General features: G+C 38.7%; 1 protein-coding gene across 3 annotated transcripts in view; it reads right to left on the bottom strand.

Moving 5' to 3' along the window:
- Positions 1 to 27,587, bottom strand: part of CHD9 (chromodomain helicase DNA binding protein 9) — a 90,716-nt gene that overhangs the window by 52,321 nt on the left and 10,808 nt on the right. For 2 of the 3 annotated variants that reach the window (XM_060254271.1, XM_060254272.1), the window contains exons 1-2: positions 3,472 to 3,862; positions 1,460 to 1,797 (exon numbers count right to left, since the gene is read on the bottom strand). In XM_060254271.1, the coding sequence (XP_060110254.1) occupies positions 1,460 to 1,797; positions 3,472 to 3,510 (377 nt within the window). In that variant the 5' untranslated portion in view covers positions 3,511 to 3,862. Of the gene's footprint in view, positions 1 to 1,459; positions 1,798 to 3,471; positions 3,863 to 17,030; positions 18,616 to 23,549; positions 23,642 to 26,655; positions 26,759 to 27,587 lie in introns of those variants that run through there. The other variant, XM_060254270.1, reaches the window with a different exon arrangement.

The raw sequence follows: 27,587 nt of genomic DNA, 5'->3' as shown, positions 1-27,587 counted from the left end.
CCAAACAAAAACCCAGGAAAAGACAAGCAAAGCACATCATGTCATTATCGATGTGAAGTACTGTATCAGGTCAAAAATAAATTATTTTGCTATAAACAACAATGCAAAATACCATTAGTTAGCTGGAAAGCTAAGCCAAGAGAAAAAAACACTTTAATGAGAAACAGAAAGTGTTTCGAGAGATTATAAGCAGGAGCTATAAAATCAAAAGACACTTGAAAAATGATGCAGTTGTAGAAATATTAAAAGAAAATGTTTATGATTGTATGCAGGATAGACATCCTCCAAATTAGACACACCAAAAAAAGCCCCAGTGCACTGCATCCATTTGTTTTGACAGAATCTGGGATATTATATCTAAATTTAGGGGTGTACAACTCAGAAGAAAAAGAAGATGACCGTAGATTTATATCCCACCCTTATCTCTGAATCAGAGTCTCAGAGCAGCTACCAATCTCCTTTATCTTCTTCCCCCACAACAGACACCCTGTGAGGCAGGTGGGGCTGAGAGGGCTTTCACAGCAGCTGCCCTTTCAAAGACAACCTCTGCCAGAGCCATGGCTGACCCAAGGCCATTCCAGCAGGTGCAAGCGAAGGAGTGGAGGAATCAAACCCAGTTCTCACAGATAAGAGTCCGCACACTTAATCACTACTCTAAACTGGCTCCAACTACAGGGATAGTTCAAATAAAGCAAGAAAAAAGTACCTCTAGTAAGAAAGAACTCAGGTGATCAACAAATACTCCACAGGAGTAGAAACCAAGATGATACAAGCCTGAAAGTATTTCAAAATTGCAAGAGAAAAGAATGTATATTTATACTGAAGGTGAAGCATTCATAAAAATATAATTCTTGGTCTTGTGATATTTTTCCAATCCCTGTCATTAACTACAGGGGCTCTTAAAGAATCCAGGCTGCCCCGTCATTACGGAAGCTGCTATTTTAAGAGCTTCCAGATTTTGATGTGACTTAACTTGGAACTCTGCATGAAAAATCTTCGTTAAAAACAGTTCTGTTCAATTTTCTTTCTATAGTACACAAAATAAATTATTCACTTTCCCTCAACTGGATCAGTTTAAAAAAAAAATATCAGAGGTAAGAATCCTCACTATTTTAGCAGCTCCAACACTTTTTGAAAATGTAAGCATCCTTGGGACTTTTTGCAATGATGCAATGACATACAATGAACCAGCAAAACTGAGTATTTACATAGAAAATATGCTATTTGCAATATTTTGATTATTTAATTGGCTACTAAATTATTACCCTTTGAGTCCTTGTGAGTAATTCCTCACTGGGATGTCATTCCCAGTCTTCCAGGGCTTCAGTCTTATTCATGTTTGCTTGGATTTAAGTCCCTTTAAAATCAGTACAACTTGGTCTCACATAAACATTGTTACAAGTACAGTTAGGGTGCTAGACTTCCAAAAAGAAAGAAAGAAAAATGTTTGCCTACTTACCTAATTTTTGCTCTCTCTTTAGTTTTAGATGAAGAGCCAGTTTTGGGTTTTTTGCTTTCTTTATCTTTTGGTTTTGATCTGATTTTTCTCCCTTTCTTTTCTTCTCTTCCTTCTGCTGAAACACTTGGGAAGTTTTCTGGGCTCATTACTCGTGGAATGTTTCTCTCCCCTCTCTCTTTCGCTTTTGCTATTGCCTCTGATATTATGCGGTTAGCTTTCTCCTGCTTACTTTCAGATTCCACTTTTTTTTTCTGTTTCTTCTCAGACATTGCCTTCACCTGGGTATTCGGCAACTTAGCATGTGTCCCAGAACCATCTGTTTTCTTGCTGGAAGGAGGCTGCAAGAAAAAAAAATGCACTGCCTAAAATGTTTTCTTATTTCATGGAGATACAGTGATATACAGCAATAATATCTACAGGTAATTTCAAAAAATTGTAAATTCCAGAATTATCACTAACTCATGGAGAAGCCAGTATAAGACACCAATTATTTCTGAAAGTATATTAAACCAAAACCAACAAGCATAACTTCTCTTCTCTACTATGTTGACATTACTACTAAAATACTGTACTTTTCAGCTACAGAAAAAAATGTTTTACGTTAAGACGGATTCTCTTATACAACAAAAAGGGGAAAAGAGAAACAGAAAACTCTAAATATTAGCCCAAAATGTTGCTAATTTTCTATTAGTAGAGATGGATACAGAAATAATACAAGTTTGTTGTTTGTTTCCCATATACTAAAATTGTTCAGTCTGGTTAAAAAGAGGTTGGGAAGAGAAATGCATATATATAACTCACTAGATTAGCAGTTGTGCAAGGAAGGTTGCAGAATTTGCAAGCTGTAGGCACCAGCCGATCATAATATCAGGCCTGCCCTACTGTATTTATCAACTTACTCCAGTTTTACTTCCCTCCCTTATTTACACCCCTGCATTCTCCATTCTATTTCATTTCAACTGTATATTTACTATTCTTCCTTCAGTAGTATAGCACACATAAAAGCATAAATGGAAGGAATGTAGCTACTTATCAGTTTGACTTTTTCTTTACTTGTAACTTTAACGTAATAAAATGTTTTCTTTCACAGAATATTTATTTTTAGTTCAAAGCAAACCAACAAATCCCACATAAAAGGCCTCTTGAGCTTTAAATTTTTTTGCAGGGTTACAATCTTGAACAACTAAGAAAACTGAGAGGTACAGAACCTATGCACTGAATATGCACAATGCACACAAAGCAACACCAAATACTAAATTATACAGACTTATATAACATAAAAGGTAGCGTCATAACAATAATCTGTATATAAGCACTGTTTTACGTCAGACTATTTAAATAAAATTGGCTTCTACAGGAAAACTATACGTATTAATACTTTTTATAGTCTTAATTCATTACAAAACACTATTTGTTAAAAATTTCATAAGTGTAACTGATCACACGGAACAGTTAAAATGAAGTCTTTGTTCGGCTGTTATCTTAAACATATGCAGTTTGTATTCCTCATTCAAGCACAACCAGTTACAGCAGCCAGTCTGAAATTTCATGGAGGACATTACAAAACCCCCCCATAAGGAATGGAAAGAATTTCCTATCCAAGTAGACACACACACAGACACAAAAGCAGATAATTCTGTTATGTTCTCACCCATAAGTGTGCCTCTGACTACGGCATGGTGGAAAATCACGAGGAATTTCCAAACACATTTTCAGGCCAAATCCAGTTTGCTTCACTGGATACATTTTCTATATATGCTTCATCAAAGCTTAACAGCTAGTTCTGCAGCACCGGGTAAAAGCAAGGTTTTATGGTAGCTAAGTAAAATGCCACCTCAAGGCCTGCAGGCTACAACAAATCACCAAGACTCGAGAAAACAGCAACAAGCTCAAGATGGCGATGCAGTACGACTCCCGCAGCAGCAGCCAGTAATAAGGAAGGTTATTCAATCCCATTAGCCTTTTAGCCCAAAGAACCCCTCCTCCTCCCACTCATTCAAGCTTTCACTTACCCTTCCTCTTGGTCTCTTCACTGAAGACATTTTTGGCATCAGACAAAGGCTTGCCCTCTGATTTTTTCACCACCCCAGGTAGTGCTCAAGAGAAAAGCATTGAAAGAAGATTGCTAAGTGGCCTATTTAGCAAGCCGAAAGCCAAGATATACACAACCTTCCACAAATAAACATTGTGATTTATCAACATATTCCTTCTTTGACAAGCATGCGTCCCCCTGTTCTTCTACAGCAGGAGGGAACCGGCAACCTCCTCGGAAGAGCAGAATTTCAACAATAGCTGTAAGCAGATAGCCAGATTCCAACAAAACACAGACAGAAATGAATGCACAAAGCATCAAAATGCATCAGCATGAATATTAGAGATGTCGTTAAAAATACTGACTCCTTCTGCGGAAGTAGGCCAGCAGATGGTGCTACCAGTTATTATTCCATTAGACTCTGCAATTTAACCCCCAATGGGCTGCTCTTCCCTACATGTGGTACAGCGGTTAACTCTTACTCTTCCATCTCCTGCGGTAGTTATGCTTCTATGCGTCCACTCTGTACACACGTAGAAATAAGCAAACCTAGTTATTGCTAACTTCAATCCGTTCTATTGCAGCTTCGTGTTAATGCCACCTACACAAAACAAAATCCTTTAAATCTGAAAGCTCAAATACTGTGCAGTTCCAAACTCCAGGATACTTTCTCTCACTTCATCAATCACGCACTTGGCATACCTCAGATGAACAGAACAAAGTTTTAACACAGCTGCTACTCTGCACTTGAATTTAACATACAATCTCCCCCCCCCCCCACACACGTACTTATTCCAAACCATTGTTTTTGTTCCCCTTCCCTATCTTTCACTCCTCAGCTCAACAAGTTCACACCAGAAAACCCCCCATCTGTCATTATTCTAATGACAAGGGAGCCACTGGGGAAGAATCAATGCTTACGTGGGAAGAAGCTGTGTTGCATACTCTTCCCACATCACCTGTGGCCTTTGATGTTACTTTCATTACATAGGAGCGCCCACACTTCAAAAGGTAAGACAGCAAGAGCCGGTAGATGTAAAACTATTTTGCAAACAAAATGAATGGTGAATAGTAAGGATTCTTGATTTAAAATGTGGTCACATTTTAGTACTTGAAATTAAGGCAGTATAAGATTCGTTTCTCACCCTCCACCCCTACCAAAAAAGGGAGTTTAATTATTCATAGACTAGTTAAAAAAATAATGAACTAAGGAAAACCAAGGAATGCTTTAAAGTTTCAGTCACAGCTAAAAACCCAATGTATGAAACAATTGATACTACAGATCTTAATGATAAGAACATAAGAGAAGCCATGTTGGATCAGGCCAATGGCCCATCCAGTCCAATACTGTGTCACACGGTGGCCAAAAAAACCAAGTGCCATCAGGAGGTCCACCAGTGAGGCCAGGACTACTAGAAGCCCTCCCACTGTGCCCCCCCCAAGCACCAAGAATACAGAGCATCACTGCCCCAGACAGAGAGTTCCAACAATATGCTGTGGCTAATAGCCACTGATGGACCTCTACTCCATATGTGTATCCAATCCCCTCTTGAAGCCATCTATGCTTGCAGTTGCCACCACCTCCTGTGGCAGTGAATTCTATGTGCTTATCACCCTTTGGGTGAAAAAGTACTTTTATCAGTTCTAACCCGACTGCTCAGCAATTTCATTTTATGTCCATGCGTTCTCATATTGTATGAAAGAGAGAAAAGTACTTCTTTCTCTACCTTCTCTATCCCATGCATAATCTTGTAAACCTCTATCATGTCACCCCTCAGTCGACGATTCTCCAAGCTAAAGAGACGTTTCTGCAAGCTAATGATAATCTTGCCAAGACAGATCACTGTAGAAATATTAATAACCACAAGTACTGAAATGCCTTATTTTGAACATTTAAAAGCATTTGTTGAGAGCTCTACTAACCAAGCAGCCATTTATTTCTTGATCTTTAAAAAGTGAAAGAACACAATTCATCTTATAGAAAGCTCTTTAAAAGAGGACATCTCCAAGCTAGCAAACCCTCAGCTACTTCTCTTGCTCAGGAGAATATTACATTTACACCTAATTATTATATCTGCATCCCCTCTAATTTCTCTCTCTCTCTCTCTCTCTTTGACACAAAGTCACAGCTGACTTATCATGACCCAGGAGGGTTTTCAAGCCAAGAGAGTTCAGAGGTGGTTTGCCATTGCCTGCCTCTGTGCAGCAACCCAGGTACTCCTTGGTGGTCTATCTAAATATGAACCAGGGCCTTCCCTGCTTAACTTCTGAGATCAGGTTATCCTGGGCTATCCAGGGTAAGGCAATTTCTCTCTGTGTACATAATGGTGCACCCTGGAAGAAGAGCGTGATAAGATTAAAAAAAATAGAATACAGTGTACAGGTTCTTAGGAGTTCTCTCATACAGACCCTTACCTATTTGGTTTATTCAAGACTGTTTTATTATGTGCCTTCCAACCATAATGGTCAATAAGCAATGTATCGTGAACACACTTTAACTAGTGAAGGCCCATATCACTTGTAAGGGTTGGCTGCTAGCTTAATTGGTGCACCCCTTGCAGAGGACTTGATTTGTTTGGCCCCAGGAGCCAACCCAGAACTCATTTTTCACCCTTCTGGGTTTCATGTTAATAACCATACTTTCTAATAATTGCTACCCTAAAACCTTTCTCAAAACATTATTGTTAAGACAGAAGCATTGTAAATATAGGAGTACCCCGATTGTCAAAACCAAAACTTCAACTTTTCAGAATTCCATTATTGCTTTCAAAACTTCCATTTAATTAAATACTGGAGCCAGTACAGAAGGCAGCTGGTTACAAAATGAACGACATATAAGCATACAAAAACAAGAACTTGATGCACATTTATTTTTATGTCCTATAAATAAAACACCGATGCAAAATTAAAAACTTTGGGTTGGATCCAGCTAGCTTCTTTGCTCAATCTTGGCCAATTCCTCTCTTTGTTACAGCTCCTATTCCATATGGGTACTGTATCTAGAAGTCTCATGATCCTGTGTAGGTATCATAGCCCTTTCCATGGCCCCTTTCTCCCCTTTTCACCAATGGAAAAATGAATTGAATCCAACCCTTTGTACTTCCACTGAAAACTGATGAGAAACACCACAGTAAAATCACTTCTTTAAAAAAAACCTGACACAATGAAATTTCTAGATGTCAAGAAGATCTGGGATTTGCTGAGCCCTTCCCTAGAAACCAATAATGTAACTGTTGTGCAGAGTATGTGAGATATAATCATTAATTTCAATGACTACTCTTTTGGTAGCCTATCTGGCCTCTGGAAAGAAAGGATGATTTGGGGCATAAAGAAAACAGTTCTTACCATCCTCATGTCATAATAGGTCATAATACGTGTGCTTGCCTTGATTCATGGGGAACTGACAGTGCCAAGATAATACGGGAGAGCACTGCATCCGCTACAGAATTTGTTACAAATCTGAGCTCATCTAGTTTAGAGCCATCTGAAAAACTGTACCATGGTGGTAAAGAAAGTCCTGTTTCTCTCCACCATTGTACTGGCAGAAGATCACCCAACAGAACTGTACCACAATACATGCAGGCTCAAGAACAGTTGATCCCTACATCAGGGGTGTGTGGCCTAATATGCAAAGGAGTTCCTGCTACAAAAAAAAGCCCTGATGGGCACTATGCTGATGTCAAGCTACTAAAATTCACTTGGACCCTAGAATGGGACAAACTCCATCAGCAGTATTTCAACCACATGCTTAGTAGAATCATTTGTATTGTATTTAATTGATTTCTGTCTTTCAGAATGGATATACATTGATTCTAAGTTTTGGGAGTTTTCATAAGAAAGTTTCTAATTCTATCATAAGCTTTTATTTACTATAGCAAGTCCTTGCTTTTGCTCAAATAAAAGCTTATTAGTAGCCCTGAAGGGTGACCAACTTAATCTGTTCCAGAAAAATAAATTTAAAGGAGTCTTGCAAAACCTTAAAGACTAACAAGCTTTTATTTGAGCAAAAGCAAGGGCTTGCTATAGTGAATAAAAGCTTAGAATCATAGAGTTGGACGGGACCTCCAGGGTCATCTAGTCCAACCCCTGCACAATGCAGGAAACTCACAAATCCCTCCCCCTAAATTCATAGGATCTTCATTGCTGTCAGATGGCCATTTAGCTTCTGTTTAAAAACCTCCAAGGAAGGAGAGCCCACCACCTCCCAAGGAAGCCTGTTCCACTGAGGAATTGCTCTAATGGTCAGGAAGTTCTTCCTAATGTTGAGCCGGAAACTCTTTTGATTTAATTTCAACCCACTGGTTCTGGTCCTGCCCTCTGGGGCCACAGAAAACAATTCCACACCATCGTCTATATGATAGCCTTTCAAGTACTTGAAGATGGTGATCATAGCTTATGATAGAATTAAAACTTTCCAGTGTTTAAAAAACTACAAGACTATTTTACGGTAGTAGCCCTGGTGAATGATCTTCATTCGGAAGTCAGTGAATCCCCCTGCAGTTCCTTCTACATCCATCAGTGGTCTTTCATGTAGACCATGGTATATGCTGATCCACAAATGGTAATAAGCAGGAATTAGGGCTCATAGGTGTTACCCTTCTATTATTTCACATCCATATGCACCCATGGCAATTAGATGCCTAGCTACAGATTATTTTAAGGGGTAGATAATGATAGCTAACACTATTTGTAATGTAAAGCAGTTTTTTATTTATTATGATTGGAAGTATGCAGAAGAACTGTTGTATTCATACCCTTGCTTGTGGATTTCCCAAAGACATCAGGCTGGCTGAGAAAGGCACGCTGGATATCATGGACCCTTGTAATGATCCAATCAGGGCTTTTCTTATAAAACTATAAAGATTATCTGATATAAGTGATCAACATACTGATGACATCCTGCACTATCTTTGTTTTACACAAACAACATAAGCAGAAGTTGCCGTTTGAGAGTAAATAAAAAGCAACAGAGGTTGGCTGGGAAGTTGCCTCCTCTCTAGAAAGAGGAAGATATCCATTCACCTTATCACACACTGTTGTGTTTAGCTTTCAATGAGGAATTAGGCACTGAGTTTAAGGCATTCTTGGATCCAACGGTTCTTCTTTATTTCCATGTGGGAACTGAGGCCATGGGTATATTTAATCACTTTTAGCAAATTAAAAGACTATGCTGACATCTGAAGACAACAGATTTGGCAACCATTGCATATCTGTAATCACAAGGATGAAATATTGTAATGCACTTTGTAAAAGGGCTACCCACATAAACCGTAAAGCTTTAAATGACCTCTATCTGGTAAACATTTACCACATCTTCTCCCACCAGACCCCACCTGCCTATTAAGGACAGCCTCTGCTCTTGATTCCAATCCCTCATCCACTAGTCCATTAAAAATTGCAATAAGTGAAGTCTTTACTAGTTTGGCCTCTTCTTCCTTGAAATCCCATTTCTAAATGGAGGAGTCATTGCTTGCAAATAAACTAATTTATTTTTGTTTACATATGTTATAACCAAACATTAAGATGGCTTGGCTTAATAACTGTGCAAATTTATCGTTTAAATTTTTGTTTATGGATATGGTTAACTGTTGGAAAACAGTTTGAAAAAGTCATGATTGATTATTCCATTCTGTCTCATGATGAACGCACTTTATTGATGCAGTGAAGCAGTGAACAAAGCAGTGAACTTCTAAGACTACTCACAATCATAAACCTGTAAAATGAAAGCAATATTGTAATATATACATACATGTTGAGCTGTTGTTATTTCTGACGTAAGCCAGTATACTGAATTGTGTCGATTATTTTAACAGAGACTTGTATTTTTCTTGTATATTCATATGCGACTGAAGCAACAAAACAATAGGCAAATTTCGGCTGGTAAGTGATACTTTAGCCTAGAATAGCACAATACTTGACGAAAATTAGTTCTGATACAAAGCTCCACTGTGCTTCATTATCCACATGGCACTCAACATGAATCTCCACATAAGCAAGGATTCTTGCTATGCATTTTAGTGTTGGGAAGTGTGCGGTCTCATTTGGAGTACTGTGTGCAGTTCTGGTCGCCGCACCTCAAAAAGGATATTATAGCATTGGAGAAAGTTCAGAAAAGGGCAACTAGAATGATTAAAGGGCTGGAACACCTTCCCTATGAAGAAAGGTTGAAACGCTTAGGGCTCTTTAGCTTGGAGAAATGTCGACTGAGGGGTGACATGATAGAGGTTTACAAGATAATGCATGGGATGGAGAAAGTAGAGAAAGAAGTACTTTTCTCCCTTTCTCACAATACAAGAACTCGTGGGCATTCGATGAAATTGCTGAGCAGACAGGTTAAAACGGATAAAAGGAAGTACTTCTTCACCCAAAGGGTGATTAACATGTGGAATTCACTGCCACAGGAGGTGGTGGCGGCCACAAGCATGGCCACCTTCAAGAGCGGGTTAGATAAAAATATGGAGCAGAGGTCCATCAGTGGCTATTAGCCACAGTGTGTGCGTGTGTGTGTGTGTGTATATTTGGCCGCTGTGTGACACAGAATTTTGGACTGGATGGGCCATTGGCCTCATCTAACATGGCTTCTCTTATGTTCTTAAGATTATAAGCACTCTCTACAATAAAGTGACCAGGGAAATCTCTGATCATTTAGAATTCCAATGGGCATCAAAGCCCTCCCACAGACATGAGTGGCTAATGTTAGGGCCACCACTCCCCCCAAAAGTAGTAGATTTCTTCACTGTACATTATCTTTATCATTCATCCATTTAAAGATTACATCCGTCTGTAATAACTTTTCTTACAAAAAATAAAAAGCAGCGTACTTCCATCAGTACACTTCACAATACCAAAACCAAATACATTCACTATGAAATCATGAAAGTAGTACATGGAAAAAACAGGCTATTATGCTAAATTCATTTAACACTATAGAAATGGGGTGACACCACAAAACCTAATGCAAAAGAATGAACATCTGCAAGTGACACTAATTTGTACAGTGAATTTTAACCCAGCAGAATGATTGCAGTCACATTGCTTTTCTACTGGAGGCCTAGAGAGACCAAAATATGACTTTGATCATTTCATTGGATTAATTATTTTATGCCCTTAACAGGACAATGCAGTCCATTTAAAGAACACACACAACCACCTATCATTTTACAACCATTCTGAATCAACTTTTTATATAAAAGGTAAAGGTAGTCCCCTGTGCAAGCACCAAGTTGTTACCGACCCCATGGAGTGACATCATATCAGGACGTTTTCTTGGCAGACTTTTTACGGGGTGGTTTGCTTCCTCAATCATCTATACATTCCCCCCAGCAAGCTGAGTACTCATTTTACCAACCTCGGAAGGATGGAAGGCTGAGTCAACCTTGAGCCAGCTACCTGAACCCAGTTTCCGCCCGGATCGAACTCAGGTCATGAACAGAGCTTGGACTGCAGTACTGCAGCTTACCACTATGCACCACAGGACTCCTGACTTTTTATATACATAGGAATAAATGACAAAAGCTTCTAATCTACTCGACACCAAAAATAAGAACTCACAGCTTGTTAAGAAAGCAGTATTATTAAATATATAATTAAGAGAACTTTCAACAAGTTTATTTTTAATTGACTCTGCTGCATGAAATTTGTAGTAATAAACTAAGGAAAACATAAAACCACATACACATGATGAACTTCACATAATAAAAAGCTACATATTCTGGGGGCATTCCAGTCACATTTATTATGAACAAAAATAGGCAAGGATGTCTAAAGAACTGACATCACTTTGTTAAATAAAACACAGATAAATATTTCTTGGTCTTAAGAATTTCTTTATATATATATATATATATATTTGTTTTAGAAAAAGAAATTCTGCAGCTAAAATATTCTAAATCTTAAATTTAAGATATAAATACAGTGTTTAGTAACTTGCAGCTCGAGGGAATTTAGACTGTTTAGTCTGGCTTTGATCCCACCATATGCTCCTTACGCACTGCAGTGATCCATGAATTCTTGCTAACCTATTTCGCCTCCCCTCCCCACTTCCTGGAATCCACTTCCTGTTTGTCCTCTGCCTTAAGTATGCACACAGGAGGCCAATAGCATGAAAGCTACTGTTAACAACTCTGCTTTCTGTTAGTTAGTTTCCTGGCAGAGTGCTAGGCAGCCTTTGCAGCAAGAGTCCGCCAAGTAACAGCTCAGATCGTATTTCACTGCTGGCTGCCATTCCATGCAAATCCAGGACACAGAGGCTTTTTGCTCGCAGAGGACTGTGGAAAGAGGCAAACAACCACCATGAACTACCCTACCTATGGCCAGAGAACCAGCATATGAAATTAAAATTAAATTAAAATATTAATCTCTATTAACGTTTTATGCCCCCACCTTCTAGCAGTTTGTTCCTCAGTCATTTCTGTGATGCAAATAGCGAGCTGATATGCCTGGACACATGAAACTGCCTTATACTAAATTAGATCGCTGGTCCATTAAGGTCAGTTTTGTCTACTTAGACTGGCAGCACCATGCCAAGCAGATATTCTGCCATTGAGCCACAGCCCCTCCCATATGTGTGTGTGTGTGTATATAAATAAAATGCCTGGTGTCCCTTGTAGCAGAAGAGTCTGAGGGAAAACACGGAAAAAGAAAATTGATATCTATTCCATTCAATTACTGGGGACGCAAACTTTATTCTGCAGAGACCAAAACTGAAAACAGCATATAATAAAACAGACAGGACACTGTACCATAAAAAAAAAAAAATTACTGAAAAAAGAACAAAGTAGATCTCCTTCTAAATATACATCCCCCAGTAAATAAATAGACAAGAAAATGAGGCTTTGACATTTTAGGTATAGATAAAAAAAACTGCAGGCTTTAGAAGAGTTGCACCTGTAACTTTTACAACACTGTTAGTGATGCCGGAATTCCAACAGATAACCATTAACTAGAGCAGAGCTTCTCAATTGTCCATAGCAAGCCCTCATTTACATTGTGTGGGTATCATTTTATAGCATTTGTGGATGTTGCATATCTGGAAACAGATTGAGTTTAAAGTTTCATCAGGTTTCTATGAGATACTGGAAGCCAATCTCCAGAACCTTTAAGACAATAATATTTCAAGCAATGGCGATGTCACCTTTTTCTCTGCATGTCCTACAGTGACAGTCTACGTATGTAGTAAAGCCTGCTCAACCTTCACCAGTGATTGAATTATTGATAAAAAAGGCATTCTCTCTTTCCTGAACTACCTAGTTTAATTCCTAACAGACTCCTCTATGAAGAGCAAGCTCAGCATAGAACGTTATGCTGTATATAACCCTGTGCTCCTTTTAACAGACCTAAAAAATAAAAACAATGAAACTATTAGGACTGTAACTGAACAAACGAGAAACTAGTGGGGAAGGAGGGAAAAATGCAATTTAGCCCTTCCCATGCCCCATTTTCCCACCAAAGACATTATGCTTCACCATGGAACACTTACGGGTTTTTTTGCTATAGAGATAAAAGCAATGGGGGATGGGGGAGCACAAGCTCCCAGGTAAAAGGAAAGAGGAGGGGGGAGTAATGCATCAGCCTCCCCCTCCAAATGACACCCCCAGCAGCTGCATTCTGTAAAAGGAACAAGGCTCTAAAAATGCTTTGATCCTAAGGCTTGCTAGCACTCAAGCTGCACCCTTTCCTGCTGTGGGCATCGTTCTCTATGCACCTTTTCCTGCTGTGGGTATCATCCTCTTCACCTTTCAGCTCTCAGAGCTTCTGCTCACAGACCACTAAAGTACCATGTGCCAGAGGAAAGCACTGTGCAATGGAGGACCACCTCTGCAACTGATGAAGAGGGGTACAAATGGAAACAAGGATCCAAGCCAATGGAACTATGGACAGCACACAGTTGTACCCATGCTCTTGTATTGTAGCCACTGACCAAGTCCTCCGTGTCAAATAAGAATTGCCTCCAGGTGATCGAACAGAAGTCCCCCCCCACCAAACCACAACTCTGTTTCCCCCTGGCCTTCTTCTTGCTATCAATTACCAGATATGTGCAAAAAAGTGGGAGAATAAAAACTCTGAAGCCAAGGCCACCATGACAAATTTCATAGAGTTTAAATTGAAGGTGGGGATGGCCAGCATGAGTATTTAGTATTACGTTTCATGATTTCCTTGCTTTCCAGATGTTCAGTCATCTAACATTTAAGGCTCATGGGAATCAAAGGACCATTTTTGTACTCTGCTTATATACACTGAAATGTCTAGCATGTGATGACTATTCTTATTATTAGCAGTAACTGTGTTTACAGGCCACTTTTCTCACTGGGACTTAAAGCGGATTATATATCTATATATATATTATTCAGTCCATCAGCAAGCAGATTACAAAGTATGATAAAAACATCTGAATATAATAGCAAAAAATTCTGTGTTAGGGTGTCAGTTCAGGCCCTAAAAAATATTCTTTGTCTGTAGCAGTCAGCCCCAAAATTTAGGAGCCAGGCTCAGGTTTTAGTTTTCAGAATTCTGTACTTTTGTGACCATATCTTCTAATACTAGGCACCAAAATGACATTTCTTGGCAACATGGTGAGTTGGTGCCCAGGTTCTATCAAGCTTTGTATCTAATTAGGATCTGGGAGACCCAGGTTCAAACCCTCACTTGACTATGTAGCTTTCTGGATGAGGAAGAAGAAGAATTGCAGATTTTTACCCTGCCCTTCTCTCTGAATCAGAGAGGCTTACAATCTCCTTTATCTTCCTCCCCACAACAGACACCCTGTGAGGTGGGTGGGGCTGGAGAGGGCTCTCACAGCAGCTGCCCTTTCAAGGATAACCTCTGCAAGAGCTATGGCTGACCCAAGGCCATTCCAGCAGCTGCAAGCGGAGGAGTGGGGAATCAAACCCGGTTCTCCCAGATAAGAGTCCACGCACTTAACCAATACACCAAACTGGCTGTCAAGCCAATCCCAAGCCAATCATTCTCTTTCAGCCTAGCGTAATTCACAGGGTTGGTATGAGAATAAAATGGAAAAGAGGAGAACAATGTACTGGTGTATGGGAAAAAATATTTCTGTATAGGAAGATGCAGGGCAGGATGAAGGTGTACTAAATAAATACTGTGAATGAAGATCCCAATGAAGCCGAAACTTAATGTTATGTTTTCTCCCATATACGTTCTTATATTTTATTTACGTTATTTCAAGACAGCCTTTCTCACTTGGACTCAAGACTGATTACACAGAGTGAGTCAATACAACAGTTGATGGATGGGACATTCAATAAGCAATACAATAGGATTAGGGTTGTAGCACCAACCAGAAGTCTAAAAACAGAACAGAAGCAAAGCGTAAGTGTTAACAATGACACATTAGATGCAAATTCCATGGTAGTATCCTAGTTTCAACAAGCAGTACAGACCACAGTCCCTAATACTTTTTTCAAAGTAACTTTGTGAAACATTCAGTATATGTCCTGCATAGAAAAGTCCTCTTAAATAATTAATTTGCATATTTCACAGAAAGTCAGAAAACTGGAAGCCTTCCTGACATCCTCAGGGAGGCTATTACACTGGGGAGGGGGGGGCAGGCCCACAACAGAGAAGGCACATGTTCAGCCTGTTGTTGATTTTGCACATTTGCAGGTTGCTACCTGTAGAAGACCCTGCTCTGATGAGCAAAGCTGTCATGGAGGACAGGGAGAATGAACCTCACAGATATGAGTTTCCAAGACCATGAAGGCCTTTGTATGTGATAGATAATGCCTTAAATTAAGCCCAGTAAAACAGCCCCACTAAAAAGCTGTCAGTTTTTACCCAACAAATATATTGAACAAAAAAACCCCCTATTATCTGGTCACACCAAATCAAAAGACAATTTTAGAATGTTTACGATAAGCATAATTAAGCAATCATTTAAAAATCAAAAATGCTTCTTGCTCATTGATATATTAAACACTTAATCTACACCAAAAAAGGTTTATAATTAATCAGAAGCTATTCAGCAAAAAACCCTCACTCCACAAAGAAATTGCAAAAAAAAAAAGTTATATTACTGACTTCCAGTAACTATAACAGGGGGGAGGCAAATTATTCTAACACAGTAAATAAAGACTGTGAGATTAAGAGAATATAACAAGGAACTGTTTAACAACTTACAGTTGGTAATAACTTTTATTATTTTGTATTTATAGACCACCCTCCCCTATGTATAGGGCTCATGGCATTGAACAACATATTCAATAAATACAGTACAATCAGATTAAAGTAATTAAAAACAATAGACAAGCTCTAAAACAATAGATAAGCTCTAGAGCCAGTTTGGTGTAGTGGTTAAGTGTGCAGACTCTTATCTGGGAGAACCGGGTTTGATTCCCCACTCCTCCACTTGCACCTGCTGGAATGGCCTTGGGTCAGCCATAGCTCTGGCAGAGGTTGTCCTTGAAAGGGCAGCTGCTGTGAGAGCCCTCTCCAGCCCCATCCACCTCACAGGGTGTCTGCTGTGGGGGAGGAAGGTAAAGGAGAATGTGAGCTGCTGAGACTCTTTGGAGTGGAGGGCGGGATATAAATCCAATATCTTCTTCTCTATGATTATTTCAGATGGTGTTTAAGGGACCAATTTATGTCATTATCCTAGGAGAGGAGAGGAGAGAATGGGGAGGCCAGGCTCAGTGAAAAACTGCTGCTCTCCTCAACCATAGGTCTGGTGGAACATCTCTGTCTTACAGGCCCTACGGAACTGCACTAGATCCCACTGGGCATAGATATCATTAGGCAGAGAGTCGCACAAGGCCAGGCCAGTGCCAGGGTAGAGAACAACCAGATCGGTTTTGGGCCCGGGATCACCAGGAAGTTCTTCTTCCCGGAGCATAATGATCTTCTGGAGATATATCCCCTACCCAATGTCTTAAAGCTTACCTCTCAACTTTTGAGTCCCACCCCCAACCACACAACTGAATTAAACATCTGAAAGCACAAAATGAAAACCTAAGTCTATCATCACACAAAAACAAACTGAATGCATGTGTCTAAATTTTGCTAAATACAGTTGGTTGCATTTTTTTCTGAATGGAAGATACCTTAAATGTGAAGCCGACAACGAGCTAATGTGTGTTAAGCGCTGTCAAGTCACTTCTGACATATGACAACCCAATGCATCAACAACCGAAGTGTTCTAATCACTGACAGCCTTGCTCAGGTCTTGCAAACTGAGGGCTGCGGCTTACTTGATAGAGTCAATCCATCTCATTCCACTTTCCCTAGAATTACTCTCTCCCAGTGAGTCTTGTCTTCTCATGATGGAACCAAAGTACAACGGAGGCTTTATAATACTATTTACACTTTCATTCCCATCTCAGATAGCTAAGATATTTAACTTTAAAAACAAAATCCTATAGTTAAATGAAGACAACAGATACTGTTCTCGTGATGGGGATTCTTCTACCAAATAGAATATGACTGCCCTGTCAAATGTAAATAAGGCTACCAATTACTTTGGATAAAAGCAAACAACAAAAAAGACAAACAGAGCAAAAAACCTCTCAGGAAGGCATTACATACCTGCCCTTGAACGTTTGAACGCTTTCGCTCCTGTGGATGTTGATTAGAAACAGAAGAATTCCAGGGATGGTTGCAGTTTTGCAACTGTGTCCGAGCAATGTGCAACGGTGTCACTTGCGGAGTAACACTGTGCTCTAGGTCATGCTCTAGATCATTACTTGAGCTATCCTGAACAAATGCTGACTCGTCAAACTGGGGAAGAAGATCTTCCTGAAGGAGAGCTTCTGGATCAAGCTCTGTAAAGGATTCTGCTTGAGACTCAACTTGATGAAGCAAATTCTCATCCAAAGATGAAAAACCATTGCCTTCTATAGTATCGCTGAAATGGCTCATCTGAGGACCAGAGCCAGCAGGGACAGAAAAATTAATGTTCACGGCAGAAAGTTTTGAACTACTGAAGTTGCCCTGAGGATGTGCTGAATGCAACACATGGAAATTATTTGAATTCAAAGATGGACTGGAGTTAAGGACGTTATCTGTACTTTCGTGCTTGGTCCCTGTCTGAGGTGCAAAGGCATCATTTCCGGCAAAGTCAGATAAAGGATGAGTCTGTTGACTAGCAGAGAGAGCCGTAGAAGACTGCAGAAGACCGGTAGGAGAGATATGGTTACTAGAGTAGGAATAAGGAGGAGAAAACTGTGCAGTATTAACAGAGCAGGGAGTTATACTTGGAGAATGTCCACCAAAGCTTCCTTCTCGACTACCACAATAGTGTGGCGAGTCATTTGCAGACTGAGAAAACGACTGAATGGAAATAGACTGTTGAGAAGTTGATAGATTAGCAGCTTGAGGTGGGTGGGGAACACTGGTCCTGTGTGGAATACATGTATTAACTTCCATGAAGTTGTCTGACTGACTCCGAGTGTCCTCTCCTGTATCGACGCTGTTTCTGTTTTGCTGTGACTGCAGTGAGGCACACGGATGGTGCTGCTCGCTGGCCTGAAATAAGGCAAAATCGTGGTGTGCTACAAAACTTTTACTTTGCTGCATAGACTGCGAATGTCCCTGGTGGAAGGGGGATCCATTCTGATTAGAAACACCGCTAGAAGTCTGATGCCCCCACATAGGGCTTCCGTCCTCCACATCTGGAAACATCCCATTTGTTTGGCTTTGGGGATGAATGGGTGAGCAATTAAATTGCGAGTGTGGTGATAAAACATTTTCAGCTGGACTGCTGAAGGACTGACTGACTTGAAGCTTCAGTGAATCGTACTGATTAAGCCGTTCAAATTCATTCATCTTTTGTTCAGTCTGTGTTTCCTGCACATGGTTTAACGAGTCAATGTGTAGAGGCTCAAATTCTGCACCCAAGTTCAACTCATCTACAAGTGAAACCGGCCCAGTTTGTACAAAGGCATCATCTGACAAACCTTCTAAGGTATCACTAAAGAGGTTGGCATCATCAAAGAAGTCCATCATAGGATCTGTCATCTTGGTATATCTGTACTACTTTGATTACTCCAAACGGAGTCAGTCTCTTGGCAGCACACAACAAGAGACAATCTGCAGCGGTCAACACCTTATCTAAGCCATGACGACATCCATTAGCACTTCTGAAGCAATGTCTTGGAGCACTTAAAGTAACCTAGACAAAAGGGGAAAACACAAACACTTTAGAAAGTTTAATGTACAGGGTTTGTTTTTACCACCCAGATCTCTCTCTTGTTTTTAGGGCAGGGTCACCACCTACCCTGTGACACTAAGATATACTTACTTCATTGAAACTCCGCCTTTCTTTTTGCGACTCAGTGAGAGTCAAGGCGGATTACAGATTAGTTGCAGGGTGAAATGATTTCACTGTTATTTCAGTCAACTTTCCATCTTACTGATTTATACATTTCCAGTTTAAGTAGACATATTGATTGGTTGCTACCATGGAAGATGCTGGGTCAAGCCCCTCACATACATTTTATTTCTACTTCAAAGAACAGTTCTGACATTAAGGATTTCTATTAGCTATATCCAGACATCCGTAAGGACTCCAAGCAATACCATACATAAAATACTACATATAGCCTTTAGGCTGGGTTACTCTAACATACTCTACAAGGGGCTAACATTGAAGACAACTTGGAATCTTCAGCAGGTACAATCATGTATGAGCAAATTACAGTGCTGCTGGAACTAGCTATGCTGTTTTCTAATTTGCTTCTGAGTTCGGTTCATTGTGATGGTTATTACCTTTTAAGTTCTTTACATCCAGAGCCTTCTAAGATCTGACTAAAGTTTTGTTAGTTATCCCTTTAGTTTCCCCCAGTCCTCTGGCCTCCACCAGAAACTGAATCTTCTCTTGTCACAACTGCCTTTTGGCAACGTCCTTTTTAAAGCCTCTTCTCTATAATCTTTCAAAAAGACGCATATTTTCAAGCCGCTGTATACAGATTCTGCTGGTTGTTACTATAGTAATTGTATTAGACACTATATGGGAAACTGAGGATAGTAGTTTAATTGTTTTAATCTGGTTTTTTAGATATGTATTTACTTCTTTTGCGAATTTAATTCACAAAATTTGCATATATCTGTATTTGGAAATGATTTTTTTTTAAAATAATTGAATGATATTTTTTTTAAATAATTGAATGATATTATTTCAGGCACAAGGTCTTCATGACTATCACTAGAGTCTTCATGACTTCTAGCAAGAGTTTATGCTGTTTAACTACCATAAATTCTGGTAATTTGTACAATACTAGAATATGACCTATTCTGTCATTATAATGTTTGCTTTTAAAAGTCATGTATTGCTGTTCCCGGTCTGTTATTTTATTCAGAAAAGCATGGTCCAAACTCTGTGTGTCTGACAAAAGGTCATGGATTTAGTTTATCTGAATAGACTGGTGCATATTTGTCTTACATTCAAGTATTATTCTTAAACCAGATTGTTTTGAAGGTACTTGATATTACTGAATTTGCTTTCAATTATTTTTTCTTCAACCTGCTTTCTTGGGGAAACTGAGGAGTTGACAGTGTGTTCTGTGAAATCTATAGTGCCACATCATCAGATTAATTTAGAAAATTTATATGCCACTTCTCCATAAACCAGCTCATAGGTGCCATACTAAGTAAAGTCTTAATTTGCTACCAAATCAGCCTGAAGGACTTCCACAATAATATTTTTGACAGGACAACTCTAAAAATTATTTATGAAATTACAGCAGTAAGTGACTCATAATAAGAGTCTAAATTAGGGTTTAGATAAAAAGTAAATAATGCAAGTTACCATTCTGACACCAATAAATAAATTATTAATTTGTAAGTTTTGGCATCCTTCTACTATTGCATGTTATTGTGTTGTGTTTGCAGTCCACACTACCATAGGACTGCAAATTTTTTTTCTCAAGAACCTGAAAAAAATTCCAATCTAAAAACTGGGATTATTCAATATAAATAATACTGACAGCAATTAATATGTTATAATACATCCAATAATGCTCAAGCTGAGTTTAGCATTTTCCATGTTATAAAGTTCAACTTTCAATCCAAATATCCTGGTAGTCTTACATGACTATATGACACTGTCCAAATAATATGTTCTTTTGTTTTCTAATTTCATTTATATATCACTTATATGCATTTTCTTATTTAAAACAACAAAGTAAGTTTAAATCTGTCAAGAAAAAAAGTATAGCATACATTTCAATTTTCCTCTAATAGTATAGCATATATTTCAATTCTTTTTGGGAGAAAAACAGTAAAAGGGCTTTCTATAACTTTTAAGATTTTTGGAAATTTTACATCTCTTAACTGTCCCAGCTCAAAAGATTCCTGATGTAAGAGTTTTAGCCACCATTATTTTATTAAACTTCTCCATGTCATTTATCAGAGAAAATACCCCAATGTTTTGGAAATACAAATGTATTAACAGTGCACCAGGAAGCAAAATTTCAAAATAAGGTTAGTTATGGTTTTGCTGTCAGTAGGATTTTGTTTAGATTTTAATGTCGTTTCAACCTTTCTATGTTACTGAATTCAAACAACAGTTTAGAATGCAATCTTGAAAGTTTATCAAATCATGCAAATCTGCTAATGTTCCATATAATGCCAAAATTAAACTAGTTCCTACAAAATACTCCTCTTCAAAATGCATTGTATGTATTATCTGATATTTCTGCAATAACACTTCTGCTAGGACTAAAGTGATGACAAAAACTGGCTCTACTATGAATGGAAACTTCAGAACCCTATAGTGTTTGATTAGCATATACTATCCTAAAAATAAATACATCAATTCATGTCAGATCAGCAAATTCAGGTCAATTTGGAAACATCAAGTTTATGAGACCATAATTCCTGTAATATCTAGAGAGCCCACTGCCTAGGATACAATGCACATCATTATAGCTTTGTGAAAACCCCCAAACCACTACATCTCCCAATAGCAAAAGTGTCAATCAACAAAGGAGTTTTTACTAATATAAAGCACTATTACCATTGATTCATTATCAGGATCAATCCACTATTTACAGTAAAGCTGCCATACAATAAATACTAAAGATTTAGGTTACGATGCCACAGAGGATCTTAAAGATCAAGGATCTCTAAGAGATGGTTTGTGAACTACTAGTAGTTTGCCAGCTAATGCAGAATAGCTCATGCATCCTGCAGTGTAGAAGACCAATGCAAGACCACAGAAAGATCTGCTATAAGACTTTCTTTAAAAAAACCCCTTTATTTCACAGGATTTATTTCTGTGCTGGTTAGCACAGAACCTTCAGTTCTTGTGCTCTTCATAGTTGGTGTTCTGTTTCAAAATGTATAACATGATGGGGGGGGATTGAGGAGGAGAGTCATTTGGAATATTTTTCATTAGCCAGCAGTAGCTCTCATTAAATAATAGGATGGCAATCACTGCTAGAGACTGATACACAGAATCCAAATTACTGGAACAAAAGTCAATGTCATCAACACCTAGAAGAATTCTCACCCACATCTTTTTAGGTTCCTTAAGATTCCAACCTATGGAATACACATTCAGATCTGCAACTTGATTTCAAGTAAGGCAGAACAGCATTACATGAAATTAGCTTCCACTGAAGACAACGGAACATATCAAATGAATGGGCAAATTCAGCAAGGTCCAGTATAGAGCTTCCACAAGCCCAGTGGAATTCAGAAGCCATCCATGCCCACTGCAGCCCTCATATGTCCTGTCTATCTGAACCATGCTTGGTGGCTTCTGGTATCTTGGAAAGTAATGGGTGCAACTGAATATTTGAGCATGTGCACTGGGCTCTTTGAATCCTGAATGGTATGTTAACTCAGAACTGAGAAAGGCTATTCCTAGGAAGCTTTGGCAGTTCACTTATTTATGTACTATAAGTTTGCTTTCACACACTCTAAATAATGCACTTTCAATCCACTTTGCAACTGGATTTTGCTGTGTGAAATGGCAAAATCCACTTGAAAATGGTCACTGAAGGAGATTGAAACTGCATTTTTTAGCATGTGTGAAAGCATCCTAAGATTCAACAAAGGAACTGACTGAGCATGGATACTGTTCCACCCTCCAAAATTAAATTTACATTTACTACCTTGAAGTTAACAAAGTAGGAGTCAAGTTGCACCTTTAAGACCCACAAAGTTTTATTCAGAATGTAAGCTTTCGTGCGCTCTAAGCACACTTCATCAGACGAGGAATCAGGTATAGTGAGCAGAGCTGGTAGGCAGTGGTTTAGAATGCAAAATGGTACAAATTTGGACATATGAAGCTGCCTTATACTGAATCAGACCCTTGGTCCATCAAAGTCAAAATTGTCTACTCAGACTGGCAGCGGCTCTCCAGAGTCTCAAGCTGAGGTTTTTCACACCTATTTGCCTGGACCCTTTTTTGGAGATGCCAGGGATTGAACCTGGGACCTTCTGCTTACCAAGCAGATGCTCTACCACGGAGCCACCGTTCCTCCCCAAATTTAAGATCCCTCCCCAAATTTAAGATCCAATGACAGAATAGTAAAATTAACAAATTGAGGAAACCTTTGATCTGGGTAGCATGAGCATGAGAAAGCAATAAAACAGTAATGTGTCAAAATATGAGAATGTCTGTTAATCTCTCTATTGTTATAAACCTGGGTCAAAAAGAGCCACTTGGATCTACCTTTAAGTTTGTTTTATCCTGCTGTTCTCATTTTATTTGTGAAAGGATAAGGATTGCTAGTAGAACAAATGCCATAATATCAAACTATAAAAATGCATAGGCCATTTGAGAAAGTTCTCTGATGAGGCAATCAGTGATGAAGGGGTCAGAGAAACAATGCTATCTAGCAAAGCTAAAAGCATGGTCTCTTCTGTGATAACTGTATATTGCACCCTGTCAGATTACTTAGCTCTTGGGAAATCCTACATGGGTTACTCATAAATCAATCACATCGTAGAAAACTTGGTCAAATCAGTCTATCCAAAGCCAAGCAACATTAAATTGCTTAGTGGATCTATAGTAAAAGTGGACAATAGCTGCATAAAATACTTAGTCAGAAAGCTGGAACTTAATCTTGAACAAAGATTAGCAAGAACCATCCTTACCTATTAATATGCAGAACATAGCCTTCGCAAAGGTTTTACATAACCCTGAGAAGCACTTGATCCCTGGTAGTTAGTTTATTAGCACTGGGGACCTAAAAGAGAAGTCACAGTATTGAACAAAGGCAACAAGTAATTCCCAAGAAAATTGCTCACTATACAATTTTGCCTTTAAGTCTATGTTCAAATACATTAAGTTTGCCCAGGATTTCTATATATCACAACTGAAAAGTTGGATATACAAACCATACGTAGTTACAATTTGTATTAGGAGAAATGTGCTAGCAGCAGACAGTCATTCAGATCTGAAATATTTATACTTGGTACTAGCAGAACGATTACAGCTGAGTTACATTCTGAGTACCTATATGGTACTATCACATGTCTCAACAGTCACCTGAAAAATCCTTTAAAATTAAAATGATCAAGACATGCATTGCCTCCAGCAAAATCCACATTTTAACACCATGGTACAGTAAAAATATAATATTTTCTGATTTTTGAATCGTAGTTAAGACACTGGGAATACACCTTGGGATCCACTCCTCCCCCTTGAAAGCTTATAAAGGACTTGTTAACTGATTTGCAGATTGGTGTTTATAAACTAAAGATTATTAGTCTTACATACAGTACAATGAAATTCTACATCGTGACTGATGTGATAAAAATGAATCCCACAGATGAGATCATTCTTGGAGCCTCCTGGTCTCTAAATCAGGGTTAAGAGACTGAAAAACTGTTACACCTGCATCACACCTTTATTTTGAAGCTTTTTTCAAATTCAGTATGTTGCAAAAGCAGCAGCTGCTGCTCAGTTTCTCATGTCATGATTCCAAACATTCTTCCTTTAAGTTCCAAGTTGTTTATGACATTTGCTTTCTAATGAATCAGTCTAGCCTTGTGTAGGAAGGCCACACACAAGCAGAAACAGTTAAATTTCTACTCTGCATTTCTGCTTGGATCACTTTCAGAAACTATATGGAAATCTCAGGATACATCTGTGGCTGAATTTTTAAAATGTGATCAACTTAACCTGACCAGCTCCATATGTCTATGGCCAAAATCCTATTCACCAGCAACCTTTTGCTGGGTGTGCAAGTAATTTCATTTATGGATTAATGTCTATCACTCAGTCGTAGAAGCTCTAAATCCCCCTTCTGCTCTCTTGGCAGATAAGCAATGATAACTCAGTTTTGAGTGTCTTCTAAACACTTCAGAGTCATTTCCTTCTTCCTGTCAGCCAACGACGTGGAACATAAAGCGTACTTTTACCTTTCTTTAGTCCACTTTAATGCTGAAAAATTAAGAACACTATGTTCAAAATCCTCTTCACTTGCATGCTCTTTGAAAATGTTATTTGCTTATTCTAATGACTGCAGATTTCCATCATAGGATAACGAGTTCTTTCGATCACTCATGACAGGATAATATTTTGAAGCCGCACAAGGGGCTGCCCAATTCAAAAGCAACTCACTATCTATGTCCAAGCACTGTACAGCACAGTCAGTGTTTTCCCCCAAACCTAACTAGGTGCTGTCCATGGTTGCATGAGTCTGTCCAGTCCAGGCATCGTAAGGGAGACTCCATTTTGAAATGGAGACAAGGTCATTTGTAAGCTTATAAGTTTCTTCGGCCTTGAGCAGAATAGAAAAAAAAAAATTTGACTTAAGAAATCTTTTTCAATTTTTTGATTTAATTCGATTTAAAGCCTGCCCCGTAAAATATTCCATACAGTTAAAATTGTAACAATTCTATAAAATGACAGCAACCAATCACAACTAATAGATGGTGTATAAATATCCCAGGAGGGCTAGCTTGCTCCTTATACACTTTCAGCCAACTTGGAGCATTGTCTTTTTAACTCTACTTTTAAATGCCAAGTAAATTTCCACACCTCTTTTATAGTAAGTTCATTTTACTGCATCACTCTATGCTATGTGTTTTTCAAGCCATGCCTACTCAGGTCTGTGCTTATCACAACTTGATCCAAAGATAATACTGCAGTTCTTTCTATAAGAGGATTTTAAGGCGTTCCCTAGTGACTTAATGAACAGCTGGGGTAGTGGCAGCAAACTATGTTTCTTGTGGATATGCAACATATTCTGCCTCATGAAATGTATGAGTTACACATAGAAGGTTGAGGGAAGGCGCTCTATGTGCTCCTAGGCCATGACAGTGACTCGTTCTGTTAATTATGTGAGACCTGACATTTCACTTGTGAGGTCCACAAGCAGAATTCGTGGGCTTAAGCCCCGATTATGCAAGTGTAAGACAACTTAATGTTCCATTGAAAGTGATCAACGTTCTGATGCTATATAAAAACCCCCGCCCTCTTCCATCTTTATATATGTACTGAAATTGTAGCACCATTAAGTTATACTGGTTTTTAGATTACGGTACTTATTTAATTTAAATTAATTAATTTATGAATTATATTTTAATTGTTATTATTCTGATTTTATTGTTATATCATGGCTTGTACCATGTCTTGTAAGCCGCCCTGAGCCTGCCTCCGCGGGGAGGGCGGGGTATAAATAAAAATTTATTATTATTATTATTATTATATCGGGGATGAACCATAGCTCAGTGGTAGAGCATCCGCTTTGTATACAGAGATTCCAGGTTTGAACCCCAGCACCTCCAGTTAAAAGTATCTGGAGTCAGGAATGACCATTTTAACACTAGAGACCTTCAATGCCAGCATGACTAGGGGATAATGTCCTTGATGCTGTGATTCAGCATACATTTGCTGTATATATGTTATTCAGGTAATAAGAGATGCAACCTCTTTCCTTTTTCTGCAAAAAAAGATGCTATAGAGTACGATGGACACTGTTATTACAAAAAGCAAAATCATACTAAGAGTAAACTGGTTGGTTCCTGCACAGATGATGAAAGCTGCACAATGAAACCACCCACAGACAAAGTGGTTTCAGTTTACTTATGAGACTCCCCAGGTATACTGATAAATATGATCCTCCTTAGTCATGTTGATCAACAACTTGTTAGCCCTACCAGCAATGTCATAATTTTTCCTCAATAATTTATTGAGAAACAGTAGACACTTGCTAGAGATATCCTAAATTCAGATCGCTTACCTAAAACTCACCATTTGGAGAAAAAAGTGGTTCCCTTAAGTGGCTTGAAGTCTATCACATTGCTGTCAATCAAAAACACTTCTTTGTAGCTATATCATCACCACAGCACAAAAACTGGGAGGAAAAAAAAAGAAAACAGGCAAGTTATTAAAGGCAAGAGAGAAAATCAAATATCTGAGCATGCACAAATGCAGCTATTTGGTGGTGAAAGCTTTCTAATTTTTCAACAGATCCATGTGACATATGAGCTATACAAAGCTACCTCACTGGATCCCAACATAACCTTCAATACATGGAAGGATATTTTTTCTTCTGAAGAGACGGGTTTAGGATTGCTCCTTAAACTAACTTGGGAGGGGAAAGGCATTTTGAAGTATCCTTCAACACTAGGATCAATGCTGGTATGAGCTGCAGTCTCTCCTAATTTTATTTATTTATAAACAATTAAAATAGACATTACTGACTAGATGTGATTCAGTACAAGATAGATTTATATATCACGCAATCAATATACAAGTAAGTAGTAAAGGTTTACTATAGATTAAATGATTTCATTTTGCCTGAAGTACAAACAACTGATCTATGGATTCACCAACACTGTGAAAGCTTGCCAGAGTAATTCATTAGCATGGGGCAGAGCAGGTTCAAATCTATGTCTTCATGCTCACAGGGTGACCACGGCAATCTTTCCCTCAATCTAACTTACTCCACAAGGCCATTATGAGGTCAAAGGAGGGGAGCTACAACTGGAAACAAACTGACTACTAATTTGACCCAGCAAGGCTTTTCTTAAAAGTACACACATTAACTTTTTAGAAACTAGGAAAACATAAGGTCATCCACAGCACTCGACTTGCACAACTGCTACCTTGTTTGCTGTTAGGAGATTCATCTGTCCCCCATCAGATTTCTGCAAGCTGGTAAAGATATTTTTTTTTGTTTC

This window comes from Heteronotia binoei, chromosome 14 (assembly GCF_032191835.1).
Source record: "Heteronotia binoei isolate CCM8104 ecotype False Entrance Well chromosome 14, APGP_CSIRO_Hbin_v1, whole genome shotgun sequence".
NCBI lineage: Eukaryota > Metazoa > Chordata > Lepidosauria > Squamata > Gekkonidae > Heteronotia > Heteronotia binoei.
The sequence above is the reverse complement of the archived record's forward strand: the minus strand, read 5'-3'. Positions and strand labels throughout refer to the sequence as shown.